The 21,771-nt window shown below is 29.3% G+C and overlaps 1 protein-coding gene across 1 annotated transcript; it reads left to right on the forward strand.

Moving 5' to 3' along the window:
• The first annotated feature begins 1,080 nt into the window (after positions 1–1,080).
• LOC136085284 (uncharacterized) lies at positions 1,081–1,708 on the forward strand. Its single transcript, XM_065806575.1, has 2 exons — positions 1,081–1,180; positions 1,272–1,708. The coding sequence occupies exons 1-2, from the start codon at positions 1,081–1,083 to the stop codon at positions 1,706–1,708; spliced, it is 537 nt and encodes a 178-aa protein (XP_065662647.1).
• Positions 1,709–21,771: the final 20,063 nt, after the last annotated feature.

Genomic DNA, 21,771 nt, shown 5'->3' on the forward strand with positions numbered 1-21,771 from the left:
CATAAACTAAAGAAACAATTCCAACTTAAAACATCCCCTGCCTTGGGGCTCTTGGTTTAGTAAAGGCTAGAAATGGTGTCTCCATAAAAATATTTATCTTGGGCAGATGTTAAATGCATCCGGCAACTGTCTTGTAGAAGGCCTCCTAAGCAAAGACTCAATGGATAGGGTTTGCTTGAGTATCTGTTTTTATGACTAGGCAACTCATTCTACTATACTAGATTCTGAATACTTAGAATCTAGAATACTATTATCTCATTCTTCTTCATCATTAGAATTTTATCATCGTACCTTTTACAACTACCTTAAAGCTGACTGGGACTCTTTCCGTAAATTTCTTCGTGATGGCCCTAGGTTTCCTACAGAAGTGACCTCTAGAGCTGTCGTTTATACTTTCAAAACTATTTAACAAGTGCTTATCAGAGTCTTTTTTTTCCAGTAAGTCCTTTTTTTTCTGGTAAGCGGCATCTGTTATTGCTAATTACAAAAATTCTGGAGAGTGATCTGACTCGTTTAACTACCGTCTCAATAGTCTTCTTTCTATTATAAGCAGGATTTTTGAGTCTCAACAAACACTTAATTTCTCATCTTGAATCTAATAACTCTAATTATCAATATGTATTTCAATCTTCTTGTTCTACAGCTGATTTGCTAACAGTAATATCAAATAGGTTTTATCGTGCGTTAGATAGATGTGTAGAGGCTAAGGTTATCGCTCTTGACATTTCTAAAGCTTTTGATAAAATTTAGTACGCTGGTCTTCTCCATGAGCTTTCTTCTTGCAGCGTATCAGGTAACATTAATAAGGTTATTGAATCCTTACATACCAATTGTAGTATTAAAGTTGTCCTTAATGGACAGCACTATGCTTCATATCCTCTCACTTTAGGGGTTCTTCAAGGGGCTATCCTTGGCCCTATACTCTTTTTAATTTACATTAATGATCAGATATTTTCTTATCTAAGGTAGCATCGTTTGCTAATGATACAACCATTTATTCTTGTCTTAATAAGAAGCCAACACTCTCTGATTGCTTGGAGGGGGCATTTGAGCTTAAAAAAGATCTTACTTCTGCACAGCATGGGCTCTCAATGGCTGATGAACTTTAACTCAGATAAAACTCAAATTTTTTCAGCCAATTGTTATCGCAATAATTTAGATCTTCCTATATTTATGAACGGTAATTTACTCGATGAGTACATTACCGTTCTCGTACTGTACTTAATGAGTATATCTACCCTTTATTTATCTACCTCTCTCTTATCTTCTAGGATTAACTCTTGTTCCCGATCTTTCTTGGAAACTAGATATCAAATTGATTGCAAAATTAGTATCTGCTAAGGTTGCATCTCTTTACCGTGCTCGCCATTTTCTTACTCCCGATTCTATTCTTAATCTCTATAAATCTCAAATCCGTCCTTGTATAGAATACTGTTGCCATATCTGGGGCGGATCTTCCAAAGATGCCCTTTCACTTCTTGACAAGGTGAAAAAAAGCATGGTAAACATAGTTGGACCTGCTCTTGCAGCGAACCTCCAACCATTATCACAGCGCCGTAATGTTGCTTCGCTTTCCCTTTTCTATAAATATTATAATGGGCACTGCTCTAAAGAGCTTGCATCTCTTGTGCAATCTACTAAAGTTCATTCTCGTGTTACTTGTCATTCTATTAACTCTCATTCTATTACTGTGACTGTTCCTAAGTGATCTAAAAATTCTTATTTGTTCAGTGTTTTCCTCGTTCATCAGTTCTTTGTTATTCGTTTCCTACTTCTTGTTTCCTGATTCATATAATTGTTGGAAGTGAAGGTGTTGAAAAAAAAATGTTTATATATGTAGTTGTCGTCATATATATATGTAGTTGTCGTCCTGATGTACAATCTATATATAGATAAACATCTATGAACTAATAAGTGCTTTTCAGTTTAATAATGAAAGACTTTGTTGACCTCATCAGCTAAGCACATCTAGGGTTAGAATACAGTGTAATAATGTAAACTAGATCATTATTTCATTAAATTGAAAATAAAAATAAATATTTTTCTTATAGCTAAAATTACGATAGTAACGAAAATGCAAACGTTGATAATTTTGCCATATTAAAATCTAAAGTAAATCAGCAAAGTAAATAATATGATTTGATAAACTAATTAGGATCAACACTTTTCGTGAACTTATGAAGTACAAAGTGATTATTATTTTGTACTTCATAAATTTTTTTTTGTCACTCTCTAAATGTGATGAATTAAATTAGTTTATCAGATCATATCATTTACTTCTCTGTTTTAGATTATAATAATGTAAAGCAATCAACGTTTGTACTTTCTTTCCCTTATGGGACTTAAAAGCAATTTCGGAAAACCGGGGCTAGTTGCAACAGGGGTAAGTTATAAAACATGAAAAAAAAAAAAACTATTATTGCCAGTTACATTTAAAAATGACACTAAAGGCACTTGGCAAATAATAAAAAGAAATTATTTAAAAATAAAAATCATGCAAGGTTTTCTTTCACAGGTGATTTATATTGATAAGTTTATATGAACCAAAAGTTATTACTTAAAGAATTTAACAAATATTTTTATATTTTTATTGTTATTTATTACAATATTTATGATACAGATACAAATAATATAAAAAAAGAAAAGTTAACAAGTCAAAATATCGTTAAGAAATAAATAATAAAAATAAATATAAAGAACGCGAATACTCAAAGAAGACCATCAGGTCTTGTCACAGAGAAACCGCTATTGAAAAAATTAGAACATTTTTTTATATTTTTAATGGTTATTTCCTTTTGTTATGGTGTTTACGGCTTGCATCAATCAAATTACTGTGTCTTCCAAACAGCTGACTCACGCTAACAATAATGTCCATAATTTTCTAGATAAATCACTTTAGATGCGCACACTGAATCTAATTTGTCAAAAATAATCACTGAATCTTATTTATTGCTATATATTATTCATTATATATCACTGAATATAATAAATATACAATCTCATTTCCAGACTAAATATTATACATTTCCAGATTGTTCAAAAGGTTATGCAAAGGACCGAGATAGCCATACTATGGTTATCGCTGTGTGTTAAGCCAAATTACCGAATTTCCGTTCACGCTTTTGACAACAAAAAACGCCAAGCCTCTACTAAATATACAATTTAACGTTTACGCTTCTGAAGACAAAAACGCCAAGCCACTACCAAAGGGTGGTTTACCTCCAAACGTAGCCTACATACATATATTGGCAGATACGCATACATCCATTTTTCTTTGTTTTCTTTTTCTTATATATACAGTACTGTGAATAAGTTTTAGACCACTTATATTTTTTCAAAAAATCCCGGAGAATTCTTCTCTAATATTTAAGTTTGTAGTTCTAAATTATAAACTTATTAAAACACATGTATTTCACACAAAATATGGAACAATTACAAATTTTTTAAGTCAAACTTCATAAAAAACTCTTAATATTTACTATGTCCTCCTTTTGCCTCAATCCCAGCCAATATTCGCCAGGGAATAGATTCATACAAGTTAGTTATAAAATCCTGGGGTATGTTGTGTCATTCTATAGTTGAGCATATTTGTCATCCAAATATGCTCAACTATATTCAAAACGGGACTCTGGGGAGGCCAGGTCATCAATTCCAGAACTCCTTCCTCTGTCATTTCATTTAAATAATTTTTTGCCACTCGGGAAAAATGTTTTGGGTCATTATCCGCTGCAGAATAAAATTATGACCTATTGGTTTCATTCCGGATGATTCAGCATGGTGCTTTAGGATATCCACATAACGTTCCCCGGAGAGTCGCCCCCCTATTTTGATCAAATCACCTACTCCAGATAAAGAGAAACAGCCCCAAACTTGTAAAGAGCCTCCTGTGCGTTTAATATTTCGGTTTAAACACTCGGGCTGATAGACTTCTTCAATTCTTCTTCAAACATATTGGCGTCCTTTCGTTCCAAAAATTTCGAATTTGGACTCATCGGTGTACAGAACCCGATTAAATATTTCCTAGGCCCAACCTCTGTGTTGTTTTGCATATTTAAGTTGTTTTTCTTTATTACCACACCGTAATAATGATTTTTGAATTGCAACACACCCACACAATTTAAGTAGGTGCCGTCGAATAAATGAAGACCTGACATTTTTCCCAGTTTTCCTGTATTAATGTCTTTTGCCAGCTCGGTTGATACTTTTTTTGTATTTCTTAAAGATAGGGTTTTTAAATATTTATTGTCATCTTTTGTTAGCTTAGGAGGTCTACCACTTATTTCTACCTCCAAGGGAGCCAGTTTCTCTCATTTCTTTAACAGCATTTTTCAAATATCCTGTTTTGGATGTAGTTTTAATAAATAAACAAACAAATCCCTCATTTTGTATAAAATGCCTCTTTGAAATTCTATTGCACAAGTTAGCAATGTGGCTTTTCCCTATAAGATTTTCATCGATATATACACCTAAAAATCTTGTCACTAGAACTCTTTTAATAATTATGATAAAAAGAAAAGATAAGTTGCTAGGTGGCTGGTGCTTTTTACCATAAGGATAAAAAAGAATCCATTTAGTTTTATAAATATTTAATAATTGTTTAATCTAAACCATTCGGAAATTTTGACTAGTTCAATGTTCATATTGCTAAAAAGTGTAAAAATGTTGTTATGAGAAATAAATAAAATAGAATCATCAGCATACATAATTGCCATTAGGTTAGAAGCTTTTGGTAGATCATTAATATATATTAGAAATAGGAGGGGTCCTAATATGAATCCTTGAGGAACTCCACATGAAATATTTAACAAATTAGATAATACGTTATCATCCGCATAAACAAATTGTTTTCGATTATTTAGGTAACTTTTTAGCCAAATGAATATATTTTCAGTAATTCCGTACCACTCCAACTTTTAAAAAGAATTTCGTGATGAATAGTATTAAAAGCTTTTGCCAAGTCAATGAAAATACCTAAAGTAAATTGAGAATTTTCAAATGATTCAGATATATTTCTTGTAAATTGTAGAATGGCATGTTCAGTAGAATCGTTTTTTTAAAATCCATATTGATTCCTGTATAATAAGTTATTTATAGTAAGATGATTATAAATTTTATTATACAAAATTCTTTCTAAAACTTTAGAGAATGCAGAAAGTAGAGAAATTGGACGATATCTTTTGCTAATGTTAGAGCTTGTGGAAAAATACCCTGTTTAATTGATATTGAAAAAATCTAATGGAGTATATCTTTTAAAACATCGAGTGAACTTAAAACAATGTTGCCGTTAATACCATTAGGGCCTGCTGCTTTTTTAGATTTTAACATTTTAAAGGCAATTTCAAACTCTTCAAAAGATAATTCAAAAGAGTTCAAGTAAGAGTTTGGAGGATAACATAGATCATTAAACTGTTAGCTATAGGAATTCTTTTTGCAAGATTTCGTCCAACAGACACAAAATATTTATTTTTCCGTAATTTGTCTTTTATTATATAAAAATTCATTATTTTTATATGATAAAAGATAAGTTTAACCGTGTTTGGCAAAGAGTGAGATGTGCATTTTTTGCTGCCAGTAATTTCTTTTATTATAAACCAAGTGCGTTTAAAATTTAATTTATATTTATCTAGTAAATTTAAATAGAATTTTTTTTTTCCTGAGGCTTTCAAAAAGTTTAGCGTAATTTTTATATATAATTTTATTTCATTTGTTTTACATTTTAAGTAATTAATGTATAATTTTTTTTTAATTTTTGAAGACTTCCGCAAACCCTTTGTAATCCAAGGTGATTTAATACTTTTAGCTTTGAGATTTAAATTAACTTCAGGAAAATTAGTGTTGTAAATATCATAGAAAGTTTTAAAAAAGGAGTTATAAACTAAGTTTGTATTATCAGAAGTAATAATAATGCTCCAATCAATTAGAGATAATTGTTCTTTAAAAGATTCAAGGTTTTCATTTGTAAAAATGCGCTAAATTCAGATTACCCAATAAGTTGATAAATTTATTTTTGTGGTTACTTTTTTTCGTCATTACATAAAAACGAATTAAAATTTTTAATTTCACCTGAAGGTGGGCGATAACAACAACTTGGAATTTTGCTTTTTATTTTTTTGGTTAAAATTTCAATCGTTAAAACCTCTTTCAGCATCAGTGATGCTCATGTCATGCCGGGTAAAATATCATAAGTTATTTTTAACATAAATAAGAACACCTCCGCCACGCTTATTTTATTTTCGTGCCAATGAAATTACATTAAAACCCAGCAGTTCAAAATTGGTAAAAGAATTTACGTCATCCGAACTGCACCATGTTTCTGTTAAGCAAATTATATTAAAAAAATTACAAGTTTCTTCAATAAAATTACTAAAGATTTCAAAATTTGCAGGTTTTAATAATGAAAGGGAGGGGGGAGTAGACAGAGGGTACTGATAATAGTTGTTGTGATGACGGGGAGAGGATTAGAGGGGCATTTTGGTCGTGAGGATAATGTGTCTAGAAGTTGGAGTCGGGAGTTTTTCAGAACTTTTTTAAATTGATATTTAAAGGACTTTTTATTCTGACTTTTGGACATATTGTCCTTGCGATTGGAGTATTCTTTTGATTTTCTTTTCGTCATTACTGCAATTGTCGTCGGTGATTTTTTTTATTTTATTTATTTTTTTTATTATTAAAACCTGCAATTTATGAATTCTAAAATTAAAATTATAAAAATTGAACTTTTCCAATTAAAAAATATATATATTTATTTGTATTAAGCATGCTTCAACCAAATCCTTAAAAGGGTTGACAAAGATAAACTTTAAACAAAATCGAAAAAATCTGTGTCACCCGAAAAAGTCAAGCATTCCATCACTAACTAGGAGCATTTGCTTTAATTTTACTTTAAATTCGTCAAGAGTTTCGAGAGTTTTAAGTTTATTAGATAGGATTTTATTCCATACTTTTGGTCCTCTAATGGATAATGAAAACTCAGTTGCGGCAAAAAAACTTTTGGGCTGAATATAGGTGTTGTTTGAGTATCTGGTTAAGTATCTATATTTATTTATTTTGAATAACGAATTAAAAATGTTTAGTTTTGTTCTTTTATTAACTTTATACATGAAAATTAAAGATGAAAAATATTTATTTGGTAGACATTGAGTATATTCAGCTTTATAAATAGTTCTTTGGAGTGAGTAAAACGACCTACATTAGATATTATTCTCATTGCATGTTTTTGTTTATTAAAAAGTTTTTTAATTTTGTTTTGATTTGTGCTACACCAAGCAATGTTTGCGTAATTCAGATAACTATGAACAAAGGAGAAATATAACAACTTTAAACTAGTTTGATTTAAAAATGGCCTTGCTTTATAAAGTAGGCCAATATTTCTTGAGATTTTACTTTCAAGATAATGTATATGATTTGTCCAAGTAACGTTTTCGTCAAGGAGTACTCCTAAAAATTTAAACGATAGTTCTCTTTTTATAAATTGACTGCCAATATAAAGTTTTGGAAGTTTTGAAGGGATTTTATCGCGTTCATGAAAGCGATAGAAAAAAGAATACTTTGTTTTATCTAAATTAATGGATAATTTATTTGCACTAAGCCAATCTGTGAGTTTTATGAGTTCCATGTTAACTGAATTAAACAACATTTTAATATCGTGACAAGCGTGAAACAAATTTGTATCATCCGCAAACAAAATAGTGTCTAGTAACTTACAAGATTTGCTTAAATCATTAATATAAATTAAAACTAAGAGTAATCCTAAAATTGACCCTGGTGGAACACCACATTTTATATTCATATTATCAGTTTTTCCGCAGTTAAACGAAATGTATTGTTTCCTATTAGACAAATAGCTTTGAAACCATTTAAAATTTGAGCGCTTAATCCCGTAATTTTCTAGTTTATTTAATAGAATATAATGATCAACAGTGTCAAACGCTTTGTTAAGATCAATAAATACACCTAGCGTATATTTATTTTCATCAAATGTCTTCAAAATATTTTGAACAAGATGAATAATTGCTTGATCTGTGATTTTTTTTAAATCCAAATTGTTTGTTATAAAGAATATAGTTATTATCTAGAAAGGTAAATAGTCTATGGTACATAATTTATTCTAATAGTTTTGAAAGGCATGGCAGCTTTCTGAGGACAGTATCCTAAAATCTCACTTTATTAATAAGAAGGATCCATTGGAAATTTGGAAAACTGCAGTTGAGTATCCAAAACTCCATCAAATTGCCAGGCGTCTTCTGAGCTGCTTTGGTACAACCTACTGCTGTGAATCTATGTTTTCACAAATGACATTTATCAAGTCTTTTTTAAGGTCACAGTTGACCGATGAGCATCTGGAAGACCAACTGAAGCTTAAAACAACGAAGATAGAGCCAAATATTCAAGTTCTGGTTCAAAAGAAACAGAATCAGAAAAGTCATTGATAACTTTTGTGATACATGATACATTAAAAAATATTGTGATACATACGTTAAGAAATATTGTGACACAAGATGCTTTTTTTTAAGAGTCATGCGGGTCATTTTTTTAAGGGTCATGCGGCCCCCAAGCTCACAAAAGGTTCCCACCCCTGTTCTATGTGCTTTAATCTATGTGTTTACGGTCCATATGTTTCAATGCATGTCTTTGCTTATTATTACTTATATTATGTTTAAAAATTGAGTTTTTTTCGCAATTCCAGCGTATGATAACTATAATCTTCATTTATGTAAACCTTTTGAGTCCATAATTTCAAATATTTTATTGATATAGGCATATATATATATATATATATATATACATATATATATATATATATATATATATATATATATATATATATATATATATATATATATATATATATATATATATATATATATATATATATATATATATATATATATATATATATACACACACTACCATCCATAGTTATTTGAATGGTCATACTTTTCAAACTATTACTTTGATTGGAAGAGAAACTGAAAACTTATAATACCTGAAATGTATGCTATTTTACTAATTGTATAGTTTATATAAAAAATATTAAAAATTCCATTAAATTAATTTATAGTTTATCTCATCTATAAAAACCCCTTTCTCAGCAATAGCGGCTTTACATATTCTTGGCATTTTGCATAGCAACTTTTCCAAATTTTCAAAGTCAACTTTATGCCACTCAATATTAAGTTTTTTCTACATATCTTTTGCACCATTAGACAAAAAATTTTTAACATTTCTTTTTAATTCATCCCATAAAAAGTTTGATAGGAGAGAGATTTGGTGATTGGAAAGGCCAAATCATTCTTTTCGATATTTGATCATTTCTCTAACTCACTAAAATAATTTCTACAAAGTTTTGAGAATACTTTAGATTGTTATCTTCTAGAAAAATGAATGGCTTCCAAAAAATTTGACTTCCCGAAGGTATGGCATGTCTTTTTAAAATGTCTTAATACACTTCTTTCGTCATTATTCTCTCTATTTTTACTACGTCATCTGTGGTATTACTACCAAAACAGCCCCAAACCATTTACACTACCACCACCATGTTTCACAGTAGGGAGTACACACTGTTTTTTAATCCGTTCGCCAAGCTTTCTTTAGACAAACGATCTTCTCTTGAAACCAAAGATTTGAAACTTTGACTTGTTGGTCCAAAGAACACGTTTCTGGTCATCAATCGTCCATTTTTCGTTTAGTTTTTCTCGTTCCAGTCTCTTTTTTTTTATTATGGAGTTGAAGAAATGGTTTCCTTGCAGCTATTCTACCATCAAGTCCTGCTTCCATCAATCGCCTCTTTTGCGTTGTCACAGATATCGGAACTCCTCGAGAACTATTCAATGCATGGGTCCATTGCATGGGAATTCCCGGAGCAGTTAATAATCAATTTCTTTAACTAGTGGTCTTCTGCCTTCGGCAGCAGACGTAATTCGATCGGGTTGTGATCGTTTTCAATTGACCACACTTCCAGTTTCTTCTTTCTTTTTCAAAATATTCTAAACTGTTGAAGTCGTTGCTTTGAATTTTTTTGCTATATGACAGAATTTTTTTTATGTGAATATTGCAGATCGTTTTTCGATAAACAGTTTTGGTTTTTTTGCAATTTATATTTCAAAATTTCAACTTAAATTGCTTCGAGTACCACATCAAGTACACCATAAAAAATATTCAACTTAGATTGCGTGATTTCAACTTAAATTGCTTCGAGTACCACATCAAGTACACCATAAAAATTTTTTTTAAAAAATGGAATGTTTCCGTTAATAGATAAACCAACTAGAATCACCAAAAAAACAGCTTCGCTACTTGATAACATCATAACAAACAATATTATTAATGAATCCCTAAAAAAGCGTATTTATTTATTATCTCCGATCATTTCCCTATTTTTTTCTCCATAAATTTAGAACCAAATGAACTACCAATTGGCAAACAAATCTTTTTTAAACGCATCTACAACGAAGCAAAGGTATCAACGTTTTGGAAGCAACTGTCATTGCTTCATTGGAAAAATATAAACACTTCATCCGACGTTAACTTAGCTTACAACCAATTCCTAAAATCTTTTTATGAAATATATGATGCTAACTTTCCAAAATGTAAAATAAATCTAAAACCGAAAAATGTAAAATCACTATGGATTACGAAAATCTTCGTAATCCATAGTGATTTTACATTTTTCGAAAGACATTTGAAAGTAAAACCATCTACAAGAACTATGCGAAAGTTTTTGAAAGACTTAAAAAGAATCTAAAAAAAAATAATTTTCTAATTTAGGTGCTAAGCTGGTAAAAAAACATGAAAAATTAGGATTTTTTTTTAACTGTTTTGTATTCAAAATTTATCATAGATTTCAAAAATATATATTGTCATTGTATTTTTTTTATTTTTTATTTAAAAAAATAAGGTTTTTTAGGGTATGGTAAAAAATTTTGTTTTAAAAGTTTTTGCGGTGCACAAAAAATTTTTGAAATCGGTCAAATTTATTTTTTTCTTTATTACTTAATTTCTATCTGCATGGGATATCCAGGCCTGAATGGGTTTTCTGCTTTTAAAAAGCAGTTTGGCGGAGTCACCTTAGAAGTTATAGTTTAAATAACACTTTTACAGATGAACTTTGTTATTTAACAGTGCTTTTATAAAATTTTGTTCACTACGCTTTGTTTATTTTTTATTGCTCTTTTATTTTTGATGGCAAATAAAAAAAAATGTCGTTAGGAACATAAGAAGAAGAAGAAGTTCAAAAAACCAACACACAGCTTTAAATAATAGTATTCCTTTAGCAGAATCTAACATAAACAATGAACCTTGTCAAGTTTTGTTTTTAGCCAATGGAGAAAAAGAAAGTCTAATCCATCAACTAGTTCTTCAAAATTAAATGGATCAATAAGCAAACTCTTACATATTAAAACTGACCCTGATGACTTTTTTTTTCTTTTAAACTTTAACAAGTTCAAGGAGCTGCTAAGTAAAGTTTGTGCATGTCCTATATGCAGCAGCAGAGATGTAATTGTTTGTCATCAAGATCAAGAAAAAAGAGGGTTTAACATTAAGTTTCAATTTACATGTTTGAACTGTACCTGGCTTCATAATTGTTTTTCTTCTCCTAATATTCAACTTCCAAGTAAAGATAAATGTGGTAAAAAATCGTCCGAATTAAATGTAAGATCAGTTATTGCATTTCGTGAACTGGGTAATGGACATAAAGCACTAAAAACTTTTGCGACTATTATGAATAAACTTGCACCACTAGTCCATTCAGCATATGATGACATTAATAAATTTATTTTACCTCTTTATATTGACAGTGCTATTGCTAGTATGGCTGATGCAGCCAAAGAGTTACGGTGTACATTAAAACCTAGTAATATCGAAACCGACATTGTTGATTGTAGAATAAGTTTGGATGGTTCATGGCAAAAGCGTGGCCATTGTTCGCTGAATGACATTGTCACTGCTATTTCGACAGAAAACAAAAAGGTAATCGATTACAAGGTTTTTTCAAAGTTTTGTAAAGGATGTTTAAATTGGGAAAATCGAAAAGGAATTAATGAGCACAATAAATGGATCAAAACGTATTAGTGTAAATTGAACCATGCCCAAAGTTCAGGAGCAATAGAATCTGCTGGTGCGGTGGAAATATTTTCTTCATCTATTGAAAAATATAATATTCGGTACTCCCATTACATTGGCGATGGCGATACTGAATCCTTTAAAAAAGTTAAAGAATCAAAGCCATATGGTGAAGATTTAGAACCTATAAAATCTGAATTTGTTGGCCATGTTTAAAAAAGACTTGGCACACGGCTCCGCAAACTTCGTGTTAGCATGAAAGGTAAAACCTTATCAGATGGCTAAGGACTTAGCGGGAAGGGAAGATTAACTGATAATATTGTTAACAAAATGCAGAACTATTTTGGCATGGCTATTCGCCAAAACTCTCAATCAAGTTGGAATGGTAACAAAAGTACTGCTTTGTATATGATGAAAAAAGGAGTACTGGCAGTATTGTAGCACTGTACAGGTATTAAAGATCCTGGAGTTCGTCTCCAGTTTTGTCCCCGCACTAATGATAGTTGGTATAATTACTGGAAAAATATCAAGCAATACAAACAGTTAATTTACAAATCAGTTAATTTACCAATTGCAGTGAAAACTGCAATCTATCCAATTTTTAAGGATTTACGTAGTGATGATCTTTTTAGTCGCTGTTTAGATGGATCCACTCAAAGCCCAAATGAGGCTCTGAATCAAATTGTGTGGAAAAGATGCCCAAAAGATACTTTTGTTTCAAAAACCACTGTAGAAATTGGAGTTGCATCTGCAATAATAAGTTTTAATGATGGTATATCTGGACTTGTACGTCTTTTTGATAAAATTAAATTGTCTTTTAGAACAAAAACAATTATAGGTTCAATCAAAAAAGACACACTTCGGATTCAAAATATGAATAAAAAATCAACAAAAAAGAGTATGGAAAGAAGAAGATTGATTAGAGCAAAGAGAAAAGGATATTTGGACAAAGAAAAAGAACTAGAAGGAGAGGAATCATATCAACTTGGAAATTTTTGAGATTTTTTTTTTATGTATTGTTTTCTTGGTTTTTTAAAATCTTGTTGTAGGTTAACAAAAACATAGATTTTGGAAGACCTATTTGAGCTTTCATCTTGAAATTTTCAACACTTATATAAATTATAGAGCACTAGTGCCTAAAGCAGAATAAACCTATATACTCAAGTACTTAATGAGAAACCAGTCACTGAGCATCAAACTATTTATCTAAAAAATTCAAAATTAAAAGAATCTTCGCCATTTCGAAACGGTTGATCAATTTTTAAAAATTTTGCTTTAGGCACTAGATAATTATATATTCTTTTACTGTAGCAAATTTCATACTGATACTAGTTATAGATCGCTTAATAACCATGTTTTGCTTTTTAGCTTATTTTTTAAATTTTTGCTGACTCATCAAAAAACAATTAATTTTTTGAAGATTTTTTTTTTTGTAATAATTATTTTTATGATGGCTGTTGTGTGTGTTAATTTCAGTTTCAAACAATAAATATTAAACATTCTAGTTTTTTTACCAGCTTACCACCTTAAGCAAAACGAAAATTATTCCAAACGCACATGGCAAATTCTAAAAGAAATTACTGGTAACACTAAATCTAAATCACTGCGGAATAACTGGAAATGTTCTTAAATGGTTAAAAAGTTATTTAAATAATCGCAAACAATTTGTATCCGTTGGCGCTCCTTCACCGATGAGTTTGCTTAAGATTACCTGTGGTGTTCCACAAGGATAAATTCTCGGACCTCTGCTTTTTCTTACATATATTAACGATCTTCATAAAGTATCCAGATTAAAGACAATAATGTTTGCCAATGATATAAACCCATTTTTATCACATAATAACATCCCTACACTGTTTCGACTTATGAATCTAGAATTAAACAAGATTTCTTATTGGTTTAAATCAAACAAATTATCGCTTAACATTAAAAAAAGTAATTGAATTTTCTTCTAAAACCTTCTAAAAAAAATTAATTCCTAACAAAATGCCATCCCTTTTCATTGATAATGTCGAAATAAACAGAGTAAATGTTACAAATTTTTAGATGTTTATATTGATGATAACCTTACTTGGAAAACTCAATTTGAAAATTTATGCAACAAAACTTCAAAAAAGTATAGGAATTTTATATAAGGTAAGAAGCTTTTTGAATAAGAAAATTTTAAGTCAATTATATTTCTTTTTTATTCACAGCCATATTAACTATGCAAATATTGCATGGGCTAGTACCATCAAAAGTAAACTTGAACATCTTCATCATCATCAGAAGCACATAGCACGTTTAATAAATTTTAGTGAACGTTTTACCCATCCAAAACCTTTATTAAGAAAAATGAACGCGCAAAATGTATATCAGCTTTGATGATTTGGTTATATACTTTTAATATATATATATACTTTTTTGTATATCTCCTTTTTACCTTCTATTCATCAAAAAACTTTATGCAACTTTTTTTGGATATATATAGTATATACATCAGATTTAAATAATTTCAACAAACTTTTCTGTAAAGAAAATATTTGTAATTATCTTTTACGAATATTAGGAGAAATTATCACGTTTATGTTAGCGGTTCTCGACGACAAGACCTAACGGTCTTCTGCGAGTGGTCGCGTTCTTTTATTTTTTATCGATCTAATTTTGTAAATTTTTTTATTTTCATTTACTTTTTATTCTTATCTTGTAATCTTGTAAACTTTCTATTTTATAACGACATGTTTAAAATGTAATAAAAAACAAAAACAAAAATATATATCTACAATTTATAAAAATTATAAACTATTAGCATTTTAATAAAACTATTAGAGAACAACTATTAAAATTTGCTTGAGCAAAAGAATAGCATAACTAAATCTTTTTTTTATATATTGTAATAATAGCAAAACTAAATCTTTTGAAAGATCATATTCTGGAATAGTTAAATTTTTACATTGCTTACTTTATATAATCTTCAGATAAACATCAAATTTGATAATTGCATGATTTATGAACAGTTAACTTAAACATCGGACTTTTTCGATAATTGCGTGATTAATGAGCGATTTACAAAACAGTGCGCTCATGTAAATAATAATAAATTAACGCTAAATCAAACTTCAATTAATTTAAACATGTGTTTTGATAACTTAATGATTTTTGTTAAAGTGTTTAATTCAAAATTCATTATGTTTAAATTAATAATAATAATAATAATAACCATCTAAAATAAAAAATAAAAAAATTATCAAACATTTTTTTAAATGTTTATGTTATTCGAATAATTATGGACGGTAGTGTATATATATAACATATATATATTAAACAGGCTGGGGAGACTTGATCCTTATGGGAGACTTGGTACACAAGAATTATGGAAAAACTTAGCGCATCACATTTTTAGCTTGCAAAACTATAAGGTAAGACATGCAATAATTTTCGGTAAAAGTGATAGCTGTCATAGTTGACAGATTATCAAAGAGACGTCGCACAGTGGGTCGGATATTAGACATATGGTGGACAAAATTATTTTGATCTTTTTTTTTTTACTAAAACCCTTTATATATCCAAAGAATCACTTTGTATTAAGATATATTTACTTTTATTATAAATTTTAGTTAAATAGTTGCTAATTCTAAAATTTATTTAACAAACTTGATAAAACTTTAAAAACGCGGATTTGCAATTTTTTAGTTTCAAATCCCATAACTTCTTAATATTGTGGAACTGAATAACAAACTCTTCTGGTGGAATAAACTAAAAAAAAATTGATGCAACAAACTTTAAAAATAAAAATGCGCACTTCAGAAAAAATGAAAATTTATCACTAGATTTAAAACTCTATTATCGATATTGTATAATAGATTTGAAATATATAGATAAATTTATAGAAATATTTAGAGAATATAAATGAATATATAGATTTGAAACTTTATTATTGATATTATTATATGCCCACGACGTTTTGAATAAGTCTGTAGATTATTTATCATCTTTGTATATAAAAATATATTTTTTTATTATTAATCTATTAGCCGCACATTCTGGATGAATAATATTACAATGTTTTTATTATTATAAAGTCTACTGAGTTCTAAAGGTACTATGCAAATAATCAACAGGCACTCTTCATTCGTCACTATTTTCATTTTAACTTACCTGTTTCTAAACACTATATCCTGTAGCACCATTAAAACCAGCCTTGCATCTAAACGTCAGTTTAGTTAATTCCTTAGCACTATGTTTTGTATACCACATAGCTTTAGAAAATCTTTTAGCGGTATTTGTACTGAATAGCCATCCATTTGAATGTTCTTGGAATAGCATTTAGCTTTTGAAGATCCTATACTATTATACAAAGGATATATGTGGCAGCCGTTTTTTCAGCACCATTTCTTAGAAGCTGGTATGTTGATTTTGATATATCACCATTAATTATGAATGTTAAAGCTTCATCAAATGAATATATCTAAGCAAGTTTAATGGGTGTTTATTTTAGATAATAGAAATTTTTGTGCCAGTTTTGTACTTAAACTCACTTCTTAGTTTCAATTTTGTTGCATGTTGTATATTGCATGTTGCATGTTGCATGTTGAAGTAATTTATGGCTAAATAAAGTATTAAAAACATTGTTAAGCTTATTCTTTTTGTTTTGTTACAAGCTTTTTCGAAAGAGCGACATGGTTTCCCAACTTTATTAACTGATGATGTAGCATTTAATGAACTGTAGGTGTATTGAAAATCTTGAGCTAGCCAGTTTTTATTACTTCTCGCAAAATGAGTATTATTATTTTTTGCAGCTATCAACTTTTTACATTGTAATTTTATAAAGTTTTTTACTCAGAATCCTCTAGTTTAATATCTGCAGAAACTAGAACAGTTAATTTTAATGAAAAGAATGGTATATCATAAAAACTAGTTTATTTTGTTGTATAAGTCCGTAAATGTCACCAATTCTTATATTATTACTATATAAAAAAACAAAAAAAATGTTAGGTTAACAGTGCAATTTGTATTGAATAAAATAACAGACAAAATAACATGTATTTTTGTTTACGAGAAATAAAAGTTGATTTCAAGCAAATAACATAAGCTACAAGACATTATTTTAAAATGTTAAAGAAACCAAAAGGGGAAGTTAGGGGCAATCTATATGGTTCAAATAGACCAATTTCAAATGTTTACAAAATATTCAATCCCGTGGACATGCGCACTAAACTGGCAGGCAAAAAATATAAACAATCTGCAATAAACATTTAGGAAACTTGCATTTTATTATTTTTTCACCTAAAATTACAGCTCTAGAAAATATGGAATGAAGTATAAAATATATAAATATTAAAATATATATATATATTATGATATATAAATATTGTAATAAAAAAATTAATAAAGTTATATGTAAATATATTAGGAAAAAAGATATCACATAAAAGCTGGAAACCAATCTGTTGAACGCATTATTGGCATAGTCAAACAATTTAGAATTTTACAAACCACCGTGCCGATCAGACAAATTGATTTGTTAGATGATATAATGGTTGTAATATCGGCCCTTGTAAATTTAAACAAAGGCATTATAAAGTGATACAATGTTTTGCAGAACTGTATGAAACCTAAGCTAGATAAAAAAACAACCTAATGAACCACACCTTTCTGTCTTTATCAATTTATTGATAAATCTCCTACCATTTTGCTTAAGAATATTTACATAAACTATATTTATATATAACTAAGGGTAGTTTTATTTTATCTAATAAAGCCTAAGGAACCTTTGGGTTGTGTTAACATCACAGAGCCCAACTAATGATTCATACAGCAAATAATATTGTAGAGCTGTTTACCTTGCAAATATGTTACAAGCCTAAGGCATTTTGCAGTGGGTAATTCAGAATCAAAAGGTGCATACTGTTTGTAATAAATTGCTTATTTTATTTAAATATGACATTCTTCTATTGTGTTATATTACTATATCTAATAAAAATATAATATGAATACATAACCATAACATAAATATTAGTTATCACTAAATGGTACTTTTAATAAAGAAATATAGTAATTAACTCCTGCATTGAGGACAGAACCAGGAACTTCTTGGTTTCCTTGTAACATATACACATGAGTAATGAAACCATTTTTTGGAACAACTTGCATTACTGCATGAAATCATGAGACCAAATTCAGGTTTCATGCAAAAACAACACTGTTTTCTATGTTGAAAGTCTTCGTCTCTTTTTCTGCTGACAATTTCTGGTAAAATAACATTGAAGAAATATTTAGCCAAAACATCAACAACTACTTTAAGAAAATCATTATCACGCTGTACAGTACACTGTAAATAATTGTTTTGCTCAACTGGGGACCACATAAAAAACTCACCGAAGGTAACTTTGCAAACGAACATTTGTAATTGCATCTGGAAAAAGTAATGGTGATTTGATTTTAGACCATTACTATTAAGGGGAAATTTTTCATCACTTTGCCAGTTAATAAAACCATTTTTATAATTATATGGGCATTTAATCTCTAAAACACCCTTTCCATGACAAGAACAGGTAAATATTCCATCAGGAGAAGCTCCCAAAAAAAGCATATCAGTCATAACATAAAAACCAGAGTTAATAAACGAAAAATTGCTGTGCTTCTTTAACTGGACCTCATAATATGTATTTTTGGCACAATTTTCCATTTTCTTATTGTATTATGTAAATTTGCTATAAAAATCTTTTTTATATTGCATGACTTCTTAGATAAGAGATTCACTGAGAACAAATTTATTTGTGTAAAATACATTAAAATATATTGAAGCTGTAATTCTTCCTGCCCGATGAACCTGCCAAGCTGATGATAGATTTTGTTAATATGTTACTTTGGCAAGTTGATCGCATTGTTTTTCAAAATAAGTTCGACTAAAGTCTTGATAAAGTTGTTTCTGGTAAACAATTCATCTGATCTTCAGAACCTGACTCAGTATCACTTGATTTATGATGGCTATTACTATCTAAGCTGGTAAATATAACAGATTTAGGATTGGATTGGCGCAAGCTGTTAAAGTCGCTGACTGATATGCAAAACGATGGGTCAATATATGAATAATTCCCATTTAATTTAAACATAGTTGATGCTCTTATACTTTTTGTTTTCTTTTTTAATACAAGCTCATTAATTGAGGGTAACTGTCCTCTTTTTTTATTTTTGCTAAAATTCATAGCACTTAATGGTGCTTCATTAACACTGCGCTTTGAGGCATTCCATGAACAAAGCTGACTTGTTGACGCATCTTCTCTATTTAAACGGTGGTGCACAGCAGCCTCAAGTTTAAAAAGTAGAGCTGCAATATGTGAGCAAGCTGAACCTAGTCCCACTGGACAAGTGCAGTTGCTTTTTTTAACCCACCCATCTTTGTGAAGACAAACCCATTATACATGGAACTTTTTATGCTGACTCGCTGGCTTGGAAGAACCTAAACAAAGATAACATCTATTTGCAGTAAAATATGAAAAGTTATTTCTATTTTATCAAATTTTTGTCAACTTTGCTATACTCTAAAAAGTAGTTCTCAAAATTTAAGATTTATTTTTTGAATAATGAAAAAGTTGGATGTAATGAAATGTTTATTTAATTTCTCTTACTCTATATAGTGTAACTAAGTTATTTGACAGTGATAGTGAACAAAAATCGCTTTGCTACTAATATACTAAAATTAAGAGCAAACAAATTAGTTTAAAACCAACATATAGTACATATACCCACATATACATATATGTATATGTATATAAAAATGCAGCTGTGTATGCAGTAAATTTATTGCAGACATGTGTATGCAGACACAATTAATAACTGATTATGTATATTTCAACTATGGACCTTGTACTTGTTGTCTCAAACAAAGTAATAAATAAAAAAATAAAATATAACCTTAGTTTTTATAAAACAATAATCTTCGTTGATGCTGGGAGCATACCAACAATCCTGCACATGGCCACACAAAAAATATGTTTTATATGCCTCCAATCATTTATATACTTTGATATTTTCTTTTGTAAACTCACTAGGAGTGTCTATGAGAAAAATTAAAACGTCTCTCCAAGTAATGTCAGGCAACTTTGTAATGTCTTTCTTTCAAACTTTTATTAAAATTTTTTGGATTTACTTCGATTGGGTTTGAAATATTAATTTTTTACTTATTGATAATTGATTTTAAATAGTTATGTTTATCAAGTATAAGTAAATGTTGACTATGGTTAAACCGCTATTTTAATTTTGTTTTGCCTGCCAGTATCTGCGCGCTTATTGTTTACATCTTGCTTATACGTCACTTGAAATTGGTCAATAGGTTGTACACATATTACATTTACAAGTTCAAGCATTCAATATAGGTTCTTGTAGGTTCCCTAAATTATGTGACACTTTTTGTACAAAATAAAAGTATTAAATGTTAAAAATTTACCACGTTATTTTAAAGCCAGATTATAAGTGTATTATAAAGGCTGATCTTTACTTTATATTTTTTTTCGAAAAGCTTTAGTGTTAAATATTTTAAATATATAAACTAATCCCGTAAGCTCGTAAAATTTTAAAACTTACTGTTTACTATAGCTATGCATAAAAAATAAAAATTTCACGCTTTTTAAAAAAAAATTTTTTTTCATTATTTATGAAACCGCAGTTGATTTTTGTGGTTTTAAAAGATACTATTATACTCAAAACAATTTTTAAAATTTTAAACGAGAGTATTACAAATACGTTTTACTATATGGTTTTGAAAATAATAAACATTTATTTTTTAGGTTTTGTCCACCTGGCCCACTGTGCGTCGGTTAGATATTTGGTGCTGCATAAACAAATATTTTGCAAGTTTTAACTTTGGTTTAATCATTCCTTTTTCAACGTTATATGATAGCTTTAGGGTTTTGGTAGAAGTGACTATTAATATAGTCTGTACTGCCGAGAGGTGAAGGGGCGAAAAGGACAGTTTGTCCCGGGCGGCAGATATCCTAGGGGCGCCAACTGCAAAGAAGGTATATAAAAATTTTTGGCAAATAAAGACCCCAATCAGGGTTGCTTTCCCAAGCGGCATGAAGGCTCTCGGCGGCCCTGAATACAGTTTATTATTTTTTTAAAAGAAAGTGAAAGGGATTTTTTGTTATAAAACTTTATAACCTTAAACATAGCAGGGAACACTTGGTACACATTTATTAGTGATACTTGATTAAGGTATAAAGTCTCACATTAACAAACGTATCTTGAAATTTATTTCTTTTTCTTTCAAAATTCAGGATGCCATAAATATACGTCTAGTCATTTATATATATATATATATATATATATATATATATATATATATATATATATATATATATATATATATATATATATATATATATATATATAGCTTGAAAAGGTATCAACCAAGTTTCAAAAGTGTTTTCAGGAGAGTATAAGGAGATTGTAATGGTGTGTGAAGGATTAAATGCTTTCGAAAACCACTTACTACTTTTTATGATATTTCTCCACAAAAACTGGAAGCAAAAGTATTAAAAGGGGTGACCAACAGGAACAGCTCGATACCCGAGTACTTGTTATAATAAATTATGTAAGATGCAGCAAAGATTCTCCTAGACTTATTGCTTTTGATAATCATGAATCTCATTTAGCTATTGAATGAATTTTTGTAAAGGTAATAGAATTTATGTTTCCATTACTCCACCTCATATGTCTCAAAAACTG

The sequence above is a fragment of the Hydra vulgaris genome, chromosome 09 (assembly GCF_038396675.1).
Source record: "Hydra vulgaris chromosome 09, alternate assembly HydraT2T_AEP".
Lineage (NCBI taxonomy): Eukaryota > Metazoa > Cnidaria > Hydrozoa > Anthoathecata > Hydridae > Hydra > Hydra vulgaris.

What these genes read in the sequence shown, in the direction of transcription:
- LOC136085284 (XM_065806575.1), top strand. Translation starts at nt 1,081, where the DNA reads ATGGGCTCTCAATGGCTGATGAACTTTAACTCAGATAAAACTCAAATT. An exon ending in TCTTCCTATATTTATGAACG is followed by an intron (nt 1,181 to 1,271) that starts GTAATTTACTCG and finishes CTTATCTTCTAG; the next exon opens with GATTAACTCTTGTTCCCGAT.